The 13,712-nt window shown below is 45.0% G+C and overlaps 1 protein-coding gene across 1 annotated transcript in view; it reads left to right on the top strand.

Annotated features, from left to right (window-relative positions):
* Positions 1 to 13,712, top strand: part of Myocd (myocardin) — a 45,605-nt gene that overhangs the window by 18,622 nt on the left and 13,271 nt on the right. The window contains 4 exon segments of the mRNA XM_036198124.1: positions 267 to 442; positions 3,768 to 3,893; positions 8,629 to 8,888; positions 9,650 to 9,803. Coding sequence (XP_036054017.1) covers positions 267 to 442; positions 3,768 to 3,893; positions 8,629 to 8,888; positions 9,650 to 9,803 — 716 coding nt within the window.

Here is a 13,712-nt window from a genome sequence, read left to right as displayed (position 1 = left end):
TGACTCAGCCTGGAAATAAAGTTTGGTGCACGGCGAGAAGCTTTGATACATCACCCGTTTTCCCCAACAACAGACTTCTTTTTTTAAACACATGTTCTCGTGTAGAAAATCTAATTGTTTAAAATACATTTTCACTCTTCCCTGAACTTGCACTACATTGGAGAGAGAAGCAGGTGTTTCAGCCTAGGACAATGCTTAGCAGTGCTTCCAAAACAGCTCTCTGATGCTCCAAGCCACTGGTCCCGTCTTGGTTTTCTCTCCCTCAGGTACGGAGGTGAGTTACTCCAAATCAGCAGATGCATTTGCCTTTGAAGAGGACAGCAGCAGCGATGGGCTTTCCCCAGACCACACCCGGAGCGAAGACCCCCAGGGCTCTGTAGGATCGCCCCCAGATATCAAAGCCACTGAGGCTCCTTTGGCTGGTCCTCTGGACACAATCCAGGTAAAAACAAACAGACCGCTTCTGCCTCACAGTCTTGTCTGGTCGCTTGGATTTCATATCAACACTGCTATGGCTGGTGTTGTTTACAGCCCCTGTCTGCTGGTGGTGGTGGTTTTATCCTGAGACAGGGTCTCACTGTGTAACATAGCCTGCCCTCAAACTCCTGGCTCAGGCTACGTGATGAAATTACAGTGTATACCACCATACTATAGTTACCCTATGATGCATTTTCTTAATGTCCCTTCTCAACCTATTTGGTGCAGGCACTTGTGGGTAATAGAAACATTGAAACCCCTCACGATGTTAGCTTTCCATTTACCTTGTAAGCAAGTAGGTTAGTTTACCTCCATTTCATGCCTAAGGTAAGTTGACTTAGGGAGATCATGTGATTGCTCAACCATCTCCTGGCAGGACTGATATCAAACTCAGAGGGCATGGGGGGAGCGGGTTGCAGGTGGGAAGATGGAGATGGTGACTATCAGCAAAGCAGGAGACCCCAGTAGCTTCTAACCCTAGCAGGTGTCTACCATGCCAGCCCGAAGCCAGCACACCACCCCCACTCAGATCAGTTCTCATTCTTTCTAGACAAACCCACAAGGACTTAAACATGAATACATACAAAAATATGAAACACATTTATAAAGAACAATGATGAGTTTAATAAACCACATCTCCTGCCCTGATGCTCACTCTGGTCCCCTGCCTACACTGAGCACTTCATATCTCCCCATATGAGATCACAGTCCCTGACAGATGAGCATCGCTGATGTTGAGGACCACAGATAAGGAACTATTGCTCCATATGGTTAAGTAGCTGTGTGTATTCCAGGATCACACAGAATGTCATTGTCTTACAAAGCCACATGATGGGAACTGTCCTCAGACAAACATGATGTCATCATTGGACCCCTAAGAGATGTCAATGGGGGGGTGCACACACTGTGAGGAAGATGAGCTACTGCCATGGTCATGTAATGTGGAAGTGCTTTGGGGGGGATTTTGAAACAGGGGTTCTCTGGACAGTTTTGATGGATATCGCTCTGTAGACCAGGCTGGCCTCGAACTCACAGAGATCCGCCTGGCTCTGCCTCTGGGATTAAAGTGCTTTTGACCCTGGTTCCACAACACTCTTCTCTAGAAAGAAGCCTCTAGTCCACTCCCTCCCTCTCAGAAGACTTCTCTCTTCCTGGCGACCAAGGGATTATTTTATGGACTGGAATTAAGCATCTACTTTGACTATCTCTTACCCAAAATGCTTGGGACCAGACGTGTTTAGATTTAGAATTTATCTGCATCTATTCGTGATAATATGTCTTGGGGCTAGGATCTAAGTCAAAACACAAAATTCATTTATGCCTTAGATTTGCATACATACCCATGGCCTAAATGTAATTTTATGTAATACTTTTTGTGATTTTTGTGCATGAAGCTAAGTTCTACATTGTGGCATTTTCTTCTCATGGTTTCTTGTCAGCCTCAAGAGGTTTCCAATTTTGAAGTTTCAGATAATGGAATGTTGGATCAGGGATGGATGCTCAACTTGTATTTGAAGTTATTTTCCTACTGGAACGTCCATCCAGAGGGGGAGAAGTTTGCCATAGTGTTTATTCAGGGTCCAGTTTCCCGAAGCCATGATGGTCATTGGTCACTGTCACTCCTGTCTCCACTATATGAGGGAAAACTTAAAGCTGACAAGAAGCAAATGTGAAGTGGGAGGGAACAGGAGGCATAAGAAGCACGGCTGGGTATGCGTTCCTTGTGCAGGGGTTCAGCATCAAGGCATCTCCCTGCCCCTGCACGTCCATGCTGAGCTTCGCAGCCAAACATCAAACAGTCCATCAGACCACTCTCACGTATGCTTTTGACAGCAGATTCCTCGGCTTCTGACTGAAGAATAGTTTTGAGGAAAAGACAAGTTCTTTTCTGCTTCCCCAAGAGAGGGGGAAGAAGGGGCCAAGCACTGAGCAATGCAAAGAAAATGCAGGAGCGGCTTTGTGTCTTTTTTCTCGGCAGCCGTGTTTGACAGACAAGGACACTGAGGCTCTGGGAGAAAAGCTTGTGACAGATGCCATAGGCTTGTGACAGATGCCAGGGCTCAGGGGAGAACTGAGAAGCTCAGTTCTGGCCCCCCAGGAGAGGTGTAAGGACCCCCAACCCTTTGTGCTGTGTCATAGCATAGGAATGTAGGAAAGGAAAGGAAGAGATTATACCTTTCATGGAACTCTCAGCAGACAGAAACATACCTCTCATAAAAACATGTTTCTTTATGAGACACACACAAATGCATGGATCCATGTTAATACATATATACACATGCACAAACACACATATGCATATATTAACTTGTTCCTGCATTCTGCCAATTCTTCCCCTTTCATATTTACCTGCTAAAATATACATTGACATAATTTGCAGATAAAAACATATGCACAGGCCAGGCACACAAATACACTGAGATGTGTACTCATATACACAGAGATATTTATATATTTATATCCTGACATATACATACATATGAGTGGACATGCATACATGCATATAACCAATACATACATACACATGTGTATACATGTATGATCATGCATATACACACATTTAATCAGCACACATGTACACATACATGCATGCATGAATGCATGCACATGCCCAGGAAAGTGCAAGGTGTGCATACTTATTACTGCACACACACACACACACACACACACACACATAGATTCACAAAGAGACATGCATATACACTGAGACATGTGTGCACATGTGTGTACACATGCTTGCCCAACAAAGAGACATGTACATTTACTAATACACATGCATATACTCCCAATATCCTACACACTGAGACATATACTCATAATTTTATCTATTTACACACATGCACACATACAAACATTCCCATATACTAAGACACATATGTAGTCCTATCTTTACACACACACTTGCACACCTACTCAGGCATTATTCTTACTTCTGCACACATGCTCTTCTCCCCATTTTGCTTGTTCTTTTTTTTCTCAGAACATTTGCTCCCACTCTCCCTTCTTCCTTTCTCTCTCATTATTCTGTAGAGCCCTCCTTCAGGGTGACCAGATGTCCCAATTTGCCCAGATCAAGTCAGAAGTACACCCCATCTTCTGGAATTGGTGCTGAGATTGCCCATGTATCTCTCAGTGATTCCCTGGGGTAGGTGACAGATAGGAATGGCCTCCTGCAGGGAGCATCTGATGTCGCCAGGACAGTAAGCCAGGGTGAGAACAGCAGATCTTCAATGGAGTGATGCAACATCTCTCACTCCTATGCCCTGGTAACACTACGCTTTGGATTTCAGGATCTTGGACCTGGCACAGAAAGTGACAAGAATGATGTGGCCTCCCAGCCAGGCAACCAGTCAGACTCCGGGAAGCAGGGGCTCGGCCCCCTCAGCACTCCTATCCCTGTGCACGCTGCTGTAAAGGTATGGACTGGTCTAGCCCCCATCCTCTGCCTGAGGCCAGGCTCACTGAAACCGTGCAAAGCAGAGCTTTTCACGTCAGTCCTGTGGGCATGAGGAAGGTCACGTGGACCCACACACAGGTTCAGGCACTGGAAATGTTAGAGTGACCTATCACACACATGCACACACACACACATCTCACTTTGGGAGTATATCTCAGCCAACCATGTATCTGGCTGGGATTTCATGTACAAGCAAGGTGGTACATGCCTGTAATCCTAGCACTCAGAAGGAAAATAAATAGAATAGTGAGTTCGTGGCCAGCCTGGGCTACACAGCACAAAATACAAAATGAAGATTTCCCAAGCTCACCCTGAGGAAAGACAGAGCTGACTGCAAGGCACATGGGACTTGTAAGGGCTGTCAAGCCCATCTGGAGCAGTTGTGTTTATGTGGAGGGAGCAGTGTAGAAGCTGTGGGTGTTGCAAAGCTCTAACACATGTGGGAAACGAGCACGGGAGGAGGGGGTCACACTCCCAGGAGACAGCAGCGGTTACAACTGGATTTCATACTTAATTTCCCCAGTATTCCCTCCAGCTGTTCCTGGAGCACTGTATCCTAACAAGCCGCTGGGCAGTTGTTTGGCTTTCTTGTAACACTCTGCACTAGCTAACTTCTCTTGGAGTTGGTTGGGGATACGCTTTTTCAGCTCTAATACTATCTTCAGTTCCTGCGGACATAACTCTTCGGGGATTTTCTTTAGGTTGTAAGTTAAAGTAATAGTCGATGACAAAGTAATAGTTTTAGCATCTAAGAGGGTGGCCTTGTGCACATGAGATGGAGGGGAAAGAGGTTCCCATTATCAGTAAAGCTGAACAGGAATTCCTTAAAGAGGAATTACAGTAGTATTGCTATTCAAGTATTTCAATTTTTCGTAATTCAAACTAGTAAAGCTGCCAACATCCCCATACCAAGAAGGTGTGCTGGGAGCTCAGAAGAAGGACAGACTGAAAAAAAATTCACCCCCATGTAAACTCCATGGCTCCACAGGCTGCTTGCTTCTCCATGACTGCCCAGACCTTCTAAATGATCAATACCTAAATGCCAATTGTTGAAGATGCATCACCTCTAGGTTCATCTAGACCAGAGGTTCTCAGCCTGTGGGTCATAAGCCCTCTGGGGGTTAAATGATCCTTTCACAGGGGTTGCCTACGACCATCTGCATATCAGATATTTACATTATGATTCATAACAGTGGCAAAATTACAGTTATGAAGTAGCAGCAAAAATAATTTTATGGTTGGGGGTCACCACGACATGAGGAGCCATATTGAGTGGTCACAGGACTTGGAACAAGTTAGAGACACATCTAGAAAGCATCTTAGAAGAAAGCAGCTGAGCAAGAGTAGAACCTCTCAGCCCAAGTGACTTGATATGATTCTCATGGGGCTGAAGAGAGATTTCACAGATCAGAAAATCAGAAAAATCCTAAGAGGAAGGTACCTGGGAATCTCCAAGAGGCTGTCAAAATCCAGCAAGAACATCACTCCATCCTCTACTCTAGCTGGGTTTTCAGGCCATCATCAACCCTAGTAGTGTTCTGTGGAAGTATGAGAGATGTGCTGAGAGAGACATAGACGTTTTTGGGAAGCACATGAAATGTTCTCCATGTTGTTAGTCTTCAAAGAGGTGCAAAGTTGAAACCTCCATGAAACACCCTTCCATGTGTATTAGGATAGCTCCCATCAAAACAAGGTAGAAATGACAGATGTTGACGAAGATGTGTGACAGCTGGAAGCCCAACACGCTCCAGGCCTGATTGTAAAATGCTTGAACTGCTGTGGGAAGGTCTGCCATTTCCCCAGTGAATTAAACACAAATTTATCATGTGATCCAGCAGTTCCACTCCTAGATATACACCTGAAAGAACTAAAAATAAGGCCCTGAACCTTCAAAGCAATAAATACTATTTGCCATATTTACAAGTTTGAACCCATCCAAATGCCCACCAACTGATTGATGAATAAAGTCACGGTATAGCCAAGCCACTGAATATTTTTCCAGTCATAAAAAAAGAATGCCATATCAACAGCTGCCACTGCTGTGGGATGTTCTGTGTGTCAAATGTGTTGCTTTGATTGATTAAAATAAATAAAGTGGTGATTGGCCAGTAGCCAGGCAGGAAGGATAGGGTAGCAGGACAAGGAGGAGGAGAATGGTGGGAAGTGGAAGGCTGGGTGGGGGAGACCGGCCAGCTGCCGCCATGACAAGGAAGATGTAAGGTACCAGTAAGCCATGAGCCACGTGACAACTTATAGACTAACAGAAATGGGTTAATTTAAGATAGAAGAAGTAGATAGCAAGAAGCCTGCCACGGCCATACAGTTTGTAAACAATATAAGTTTCTGTGTGTTTACTTGGTAGGGTCTGAGCGTCTATGGGCCTGGCGGGTGAGAGAGATTTGTCCTGACTGTGGGCCAGGCAGGAAAACTCTAGCTACAAATGGCACCCAATGGCTCGAGTTTCCACCTCCCAGAATTCTCTTCTCTCTTGTCTCGCCTATACTTCCTGCCTGGCTACCGGCCAATCAGCATTTTATTTATACAGAGTGATATCCACAGCATGCCACAACATGAGTCCTGTAGCCGCCATGGGGTTGTGCCTCACCTTTCAGAGGATCACCAGCACATTGGTTGTGTGCTGCCGAGGTGCATGTTATTTGGTAAAGATGCGTGTGCGTGCATTTGAATCAGTGCTACATTAGGAAGTCCTGCCATCTCTAGCCACAGGGTATCCCCTGCCTTTTTCCAATTGCTGAATCTTAGCCTGGGACTTGAACACCACAGTGCATCCACCCCTGATCTACCTTCAGGAAAATGCACGTGAGTGCCTTCTGTGTCCTGTGTGTTATGAAGAGGAAAACAAACGTGCAAATAGACAGAGGCCAAGCATCCCCTGTGCTTACAAAAAGAATGAAACCGTACAGTCTTGTTAGGTCAATAATGTTTGTCACTCACTAGCCTCTAGAATGTTTCTGTACCTGTGCTAAGGTAATATAGGGAAACAAAAGCATCTCCTGGACCCTTGAGTCAGCAAAAAGACAACCCATCCCCTGTCAAAGCAAGTCTGAGGGGATGAGGTCTGAACAGCAGCTGAGCTGGAGGAAGCTGATCTCCAGACCCTGTAGGGACTCACCCAATACAGAAATATGATTAATTAACCTGAATGCCAATCGATTATCATGTAGGGAAATACAAAACCACCAAACTCATAGAAATACTCCCAATCATTATTCATTAGTCTCTAAGAGGAAGACTCAAACACACACACACACACACACACACACACACACACACACACACACACACACACACACACACACACACACACACACACACACACACAAGTGCCTGCAGCGATAGGATGTCTGAGCCAGAGTAAAGAACACTATAGGTTCCTTGGAGATCACATTCAAATGTGCTTTTTGTGGTTGAAGTCTGGAGGCTGCTGCTGCTGGAGACTGTGCCAGGAGCTCCCTCTTCTGTGCAATGGTGGAACTACATGTTCCTTCTAATTTGACATCTGTGCGGGCTCTCCCTCTCTCCCTCCCTCACTCCCTCCCTCCCTCCCTCCCCTCCCCCCTTCTCAACCGCCTGTAATAAAAACAGGTTTGGACTTTTTTCCTACTCTGTGATAATAGATTTATTGCTTCCCAAAAATATGAAGGCCTTCTGATTTCCAGAGAAGGTTCTGTATAGAATTATTCTTCAAAAGGACATTTGTTACTTTTATGATCTTAACATCAACAACCCTCCACAACTACTGTGTGTGTGTGTGTGTGTGTGTGTGTGTGTGTGTGTGTGTGTGTGTGTGTGTGTGTGTGTGTGTGTGTGTGGTGTGTGGTGTGTGTTCATGGTTGTATATCACAATATATGCTCACATAGTATACCATAGCATACTTGTGGAGGTCAGAAGACAACCAATGTAAGTCAGTTATTCCCACCATTCTGGATTCTTAGAATGAATCTTAAGCAGATTGCCTTTACCTACTAAGCCAGCTCCCATGATGATCTTTTTATGGCCTTTATATTAAATACTAAGGTGCAAATTAAATAATATTTTCTTCATCTTATGTGTGATGAAATTTATTAAACTTACATAATTACATTATATTCACACATTTCTCTTAATCCCCAAAGTTGCACCCTTAAGTCCTCCCACTGTGTGCAGATCATAATGCACAGCGAGTGATTCCTGAAAAGGGTGCCATGGGTGGGTAGTAAAGAATCAACATTTCAGAGGGGGTGGCTTCCTGCCATGCATGAGTAAAGGTGAGGGGAAGGCCACTGTGCAGGTGTGTCTGGGTTTGCGAACCACATTTTGGATCAGTAGAGACAATGTTAACTTACTTCATCTAAGCCCATGTCCTTAACAAGTCAGTCTATCATGTGTTTAACTGAGGTACTTGCATACACTGTCATGAGTGATCCCCTCACAGAGTGCTAAGCTATCTGTAAGCCTTCCATAAGCCACTGAAGCTCAGGCTTCCGCTGGACTCCAGGAAAGCTCCAAGTGCCCCTTGTAGGACATAAGGTGCCCATGTACAGTGAGGGTGAGGATTCCATGGCAGATCTTTTCATCTGCTACATGACCTCTGTTGGGAACTACGCACCATGCGTAGTATTTCCAGGATTTGAGAAAACCTCCTCACCACCATCATCTAAAACCCAAGGCCATGTCTCCCTTCTCTTCGCAGTCCAAGTCTTTGGGTGATAGTAAGAACCGCCACAAGAAGCCCAAGGACCCCAAACCGAAGGTAAAGAAGCTTAAATACCACCAGTACATCCCTCCAGACCAGAAGGCAGAAAAGTCCCCTCCGCCCATGGACTCCGCCTATGCCCGGCTGCTCCAGCAACAACAGCTATTTCTGCAGCTGCAGATTCTCAGCCAGCAGCAACAGCAACAACAGCAACAGCAGCGGTTCAACTACCCTGGGATACACCACACACATCTCAAGTGAGCACAGCAAGCTGGGGTGGAGTCTTCTGGGCAGAGGGGGAAGAAGATAGCTTCTCTGTCTGAGGCCTGCAGGGTCCACTGCTTGGGACCAGTATGTCCTCTATTCCATCGTGTCCTTGTCTAGCATGTTTGAAATATGACCCTCTTTAGAAACCATGCACACATTTTCAGGACCATGGGGCTGAGTGGAAGCAAATAAATCAAGGTTCTTTAGAGAAGAGGGAAACTCCTAGCATGTCCAAACTAAACTGTGGCATGTCTAAGAGTGCAGAATTGGCTTTGTTAGCAGTTCGAGTTCACTGCTAAAGAGAGACAGCTTTGGAGATTGACCCCCGAGCCTGGGCTATGCACCTGTTTTGATGGGTCCTATTTATATTCCAGGAAGACAACATCCTCACCCATACAGTTAGCACAAGGGTTATTTCACCTGTCTTTGGCCACCCGTGGGTCACAGTTTTAAGCTGAGCATGAATAAGATTTCTATGGCATGCCCAGGCCTCTCCAGAACAGTGCCTCAGTGAAGTCATGGGTGGATGCCCATACTTTGCTACGCCACACTCTCCATCACTCCTTTCTGTGTCCTCAAAGTGAACCTGGGAGGTTTTCTGCAATTGCTGCATAGTTCAGGTTATTGTTCCTCCCCCATGCTCTTCTATGGATTTGTTACCTGCCTGATTTCTATAGGCAATTACTCTGAGTTTGTTCCAAGCTCCCGCACACAGGTCTGATTGGATTGTAAGCGACTCTTTGTTTTTCAGGGAACCAAACGAACAGATGGTCAGAAATCCGAATTCTTCCTCAACACCATTGAGCAATACCCCTCTGTCCCCTGTTAAAAACAGTCTTTCTGGACAAACTGGTGTCTCGTCTCTCAAACCAGGCCCCCTCCCAGCAAACCTGGATGATCTCAAGGTATACAATTTGATCTATTTGTTTTCTTTTCTTCTTAAAAAACAAACAAGCATAGAGATAGATGTGCTATCACCATCTCCTTTGTCACCTGAATCTTGAGTGAAAAAGTAGAAGAGGGAGAAAGTGTGGGATAGACCCAAAGGTGTTGCAGAATTTATGGTGCAGTGGTCAAAACCAAACCTGCAGGTCCTGCCTTGGCCTCCCTAGGCTGTTCAAGCTCCAATCTGCTCTCGTCTGCACCTTCAACTCCTCATTAGCATAAATAGGTTATGAAGAATCAGTCAGTATAGGGCTTAGCATAGAGTAGAGGTGTGCAGCTTATAAAGCTTCCAGAATGTTCTAAAGCAACGGACAGTTTCATAATGAACCTTTGGCCATCTCTGGTGAAATAGGAAAGTTAGAAACCATGAGAACTGCTCTTCGTGTACCAAAGGACAATTCACATCACTAATTTGTTTCTATTTCTTCCTAATGCTTTTGAGTTTTAAAGTAGCCTTTCCATTAGAAAATGCCTACTATACTGATGGAAGTTGGGTGGTTTGGGTTCTTTCTTCCAATACAGATATTATTAAATAAGGATGTTGAGCCTCACCAAATAAGAAACAATGCTGGTAGCCCACTGTCAGTAATATAAATTAAAACAATGCCTTGTTCTTTTATGTTTCCAAACCTGGGAATATCTGCCCTAAAGTGGCAGCTTGTTAAATGGCATGTGCATGGGATCTACATTCACTCAAATGATATTGGATTTCTAATTGAACCTGATATGTTTCAAAGCAAGTCCCAAGATTGACATGCTCACCCTTCTGTCCAGTATCTACCATGGGACTGAGCAGGATGGATGTGGTTTCTGCAGTGTATGAACATTATCTGCCCCCTCATCACATTGTCAGTGATGACACTTGCTTGTCTGGTTCCCACTCTACCTACTGCTTGCCAAAAACCATCTTGTAATTTTTTTCTCTAAAATCCTGCATTTTTAAAGGTCCTGATAGCCTTCATTATGATAATCCTGCTCATTCCTCCTTTATCAGTCCTCATTATTACCCTCATTTCTATCCTTAAACCTTGGCTAGCAATTTGGTTTTTTCTTTTGGAGGGTCAGGAGGGAGGTGGGAATGAAGTTATTACAAATTGAAGGATATCCCACAGCTGCCAAGAGCTGATAAGATAGATGCTACATGCTGCTATCAAAGTTCCTCTGTTCCAGCTGGGTGGTAGTGGTGGTTTACGCCTTTAATCCCAGCACTTGGGAGGCAGAGGCAGGTGGATCTCTGTGAATTCGAGACCAGCTGCCTGATCTACACAGTGAGTTCCAGGAAAGGCACCAAAGCTACATGGAGAAACCCCGTCTCGAAAAACCGAAAAAAAAAAAAAGTTCCTCCTTCTATAGATCTAAGAGGCTTGTTTCTGTCTGGCATGCCCACACCTACACAGAGATGCTAAACTGATAATAATACTCTTTGGAGCCATGCGGTCACGCCCCTCCATTCCTCAAGTTACAAGTCCACAGAGATAAAAGATGCCATCTTACCTGAAAACGTTATGCTAAGTGAAATAAGCCAAGTGCAATGGTTCAGACACCGGATGAGTTGTCTTACCTCACACTTGAATAGGCAGATTCATGGAGACAGAAAGCAGAATAGAAGTTACCAGGACCATCCCAGGGAGACCATAAGGAGTAATTGCTTATTGTGGACACAGTTTGAAGTTGGAATGATTAAAAAAAAAAAATTCTGGGAATGGATGGCAGTGTGTCTGTGATTGCTGAAGCTAAACTATGTATGTAGTTGATAATGGCCAATGGTAAGCCTTACGTTTACTTTACCTTCATAAAGTTACTATTATTTGAAGCTATGTAATTAAAGCATGAAAGTCCTGGGTCATGTAGGGCTGGAGAGACCCAGAGAAAACATAGCCTAGAAGTGCTTGTGGCATTAGGCAGAGGGGAGTCCCTAAAGGTGGTTCTTTCTGTGCATCCAAACCCAGAACCATTGGTTGGTGACAATTACAGCAATTAGGACAGGTCAAAGGCATGGTGGTGGTGATGGTGGTGATGGTGGTGGTGGTGGTGGTGGTGGTGGTGGTGGTGGTGGTGGTGATGGTGGTGATGGTGGTGATGGTGGTGGTGGTGGTGGTGGTGGTGGTGGTGGTGGTGGTGATGGTGGTGATGGTGGTGATGGTGGTGGTGGTGGTGGTGGTGGTGGTGGTGGTGGTGGTGGTGATGGTGGTGATGGTGGTGGTGGTGGTGGTGGTGGTGATGGTGGTGATGATGGTGATGATGGTGGTGGTGGTGGTGATGGTGGTGGTGGTGGTGGTGGTGGTGGTGACAACGGTAGCTACCATTTTTTTTTTAACTAGCCACTCAATGTAGACTCCTATCTGATCAGGTCAATCTTATCAACCCCAGTTTTAAAACTTAAAATAAAAAGCCGGAGTGATTAAAGGGGTGGAATGACATGCAAGTTAGTCAATTTACAAGTAATGAAATGGGGCTTGAGTTTCAGTAGCTGATTGCAAAGGCTTTGCCATTACTGTGAAAGATGAGCCTAGAAAGGAAGGGGTAAAGGACAGGAGCTTGGCTGGCTTTGCTCTCCCACTGGTGTGTGGGGAGACACATCCCTGAGTCCTGGGAAAGTTATACCAAGGGCAGAATTGCAGTGAAGTAGAAGAGGGACCAGAGACAAGTTCATTCAGGTTGAGAATGCTGAGCAGCGACCAAGAGAAAACCTAACCCATTTCTATGATAAGAAACACATTAACCTCACTTAATTCAGCTGTGCTTCAGGGAATGGGGGCATACGCTTTAGGATCCTTTGCAAAATGGGGAAAGCTGAAACTAGAAAAGTGAATGAGGTCGTGAGAGGGAAATAAAAATTAGTGGGAAGGAAAGAAATGGGGGGGAGGGGGTTGCGGAGAGAAGAGGAACAAAGAAAGCCCACAATACACTCACCTTTGCAGAAGGGTGAAATGAAGCATTTATGAAGGTGGTTCTCCCTGGAGATGATTAGGAAGCTAATACAGTGTAGGTGACGTTTCTTTAGCAAGTGTTCCACTGTGTAAAGGGCACTGAGAGGAGTTTGGTTTCTCCTCACAGAGATATCAGGGTTGGGAAATAGTTCTGTGAGAAAGTGCTGGCCGTACAAGTATGGAGACCTGAATTTGATTCCCCAATACCTATGTGTGGCATGATGGCACACTTATAACCCCAGCACTAGGGAGGCAGGCACAGGAGGATCCCTGGGACTGGCTGGCCAGCAAGTCTAACTCAACTGGGCAGTCTCCGGGGCAATGACAGACCGTCGAGAGAGAGAGAGAGAGAGAGAGAGAGAGAGAGAGAGAGAGAGAGAGAGAGAGGAAAGAAGGAAGGAAGGAAGGAAGGAAGGAAGGAAGGAAGGAAGGAAGAAAGACAGAAAGACAGACAGAAAGAAAGGAAGAAAGAAAGAAAGAAAGAAAGAAAGAAAGAAAGAAAGAAAGAAAGAGGAGAGAGGTAGACCTCTGGCCTACACAGAGAGAGACAGAGAGAAAGACAGACAGACAGACACACACACACACACACACACACACACACACACACAGAGAGAGAGAGAGAGGGAGAGAGAGAGAGACACAGAGAGAGTTATTAGTGGTTGTTCATAGCACATTGACTTTTTAAAATTCTATTTCTAATTAATTAAATGTGAGGGAGAGTAGGGGGGGGAGGAACTAAAAAATTCTTAAAACTGGGAAAATGTTTGATGGAAACTAAGAAATTGTCCATTTGAAGGTGAGCTAGATAGTGCTATTGTTCAGTGTGTTTAAGACCACTTTTCTTTCAGAGTTAGATACAGAGCTGCATACCAATTAAATTATAAAATTTGCCTCTGAACAACTCAAGAGAAAAAGAGAGGGAAACAAGATTAGCATGAT

This window comes from Onychomys torridus, chromosome 8, assembly GCF_903995425.1.
Source record: "Onychomys torridus chromosome 8, mOncTor1.1, whole genome shotgun sequence".
NCBI classification, from domain to species: Eukaryota; Metazoa; Chordata; class Mammalia; order Rodentia; family Cricetidae; genus Onychomys; species Onychomys torridus.
The sequence above is the reverse complement of the archived record's forward strand: the minus strand, read 5'-3'. Positions and strand labels throughout refer to the sequence as shown.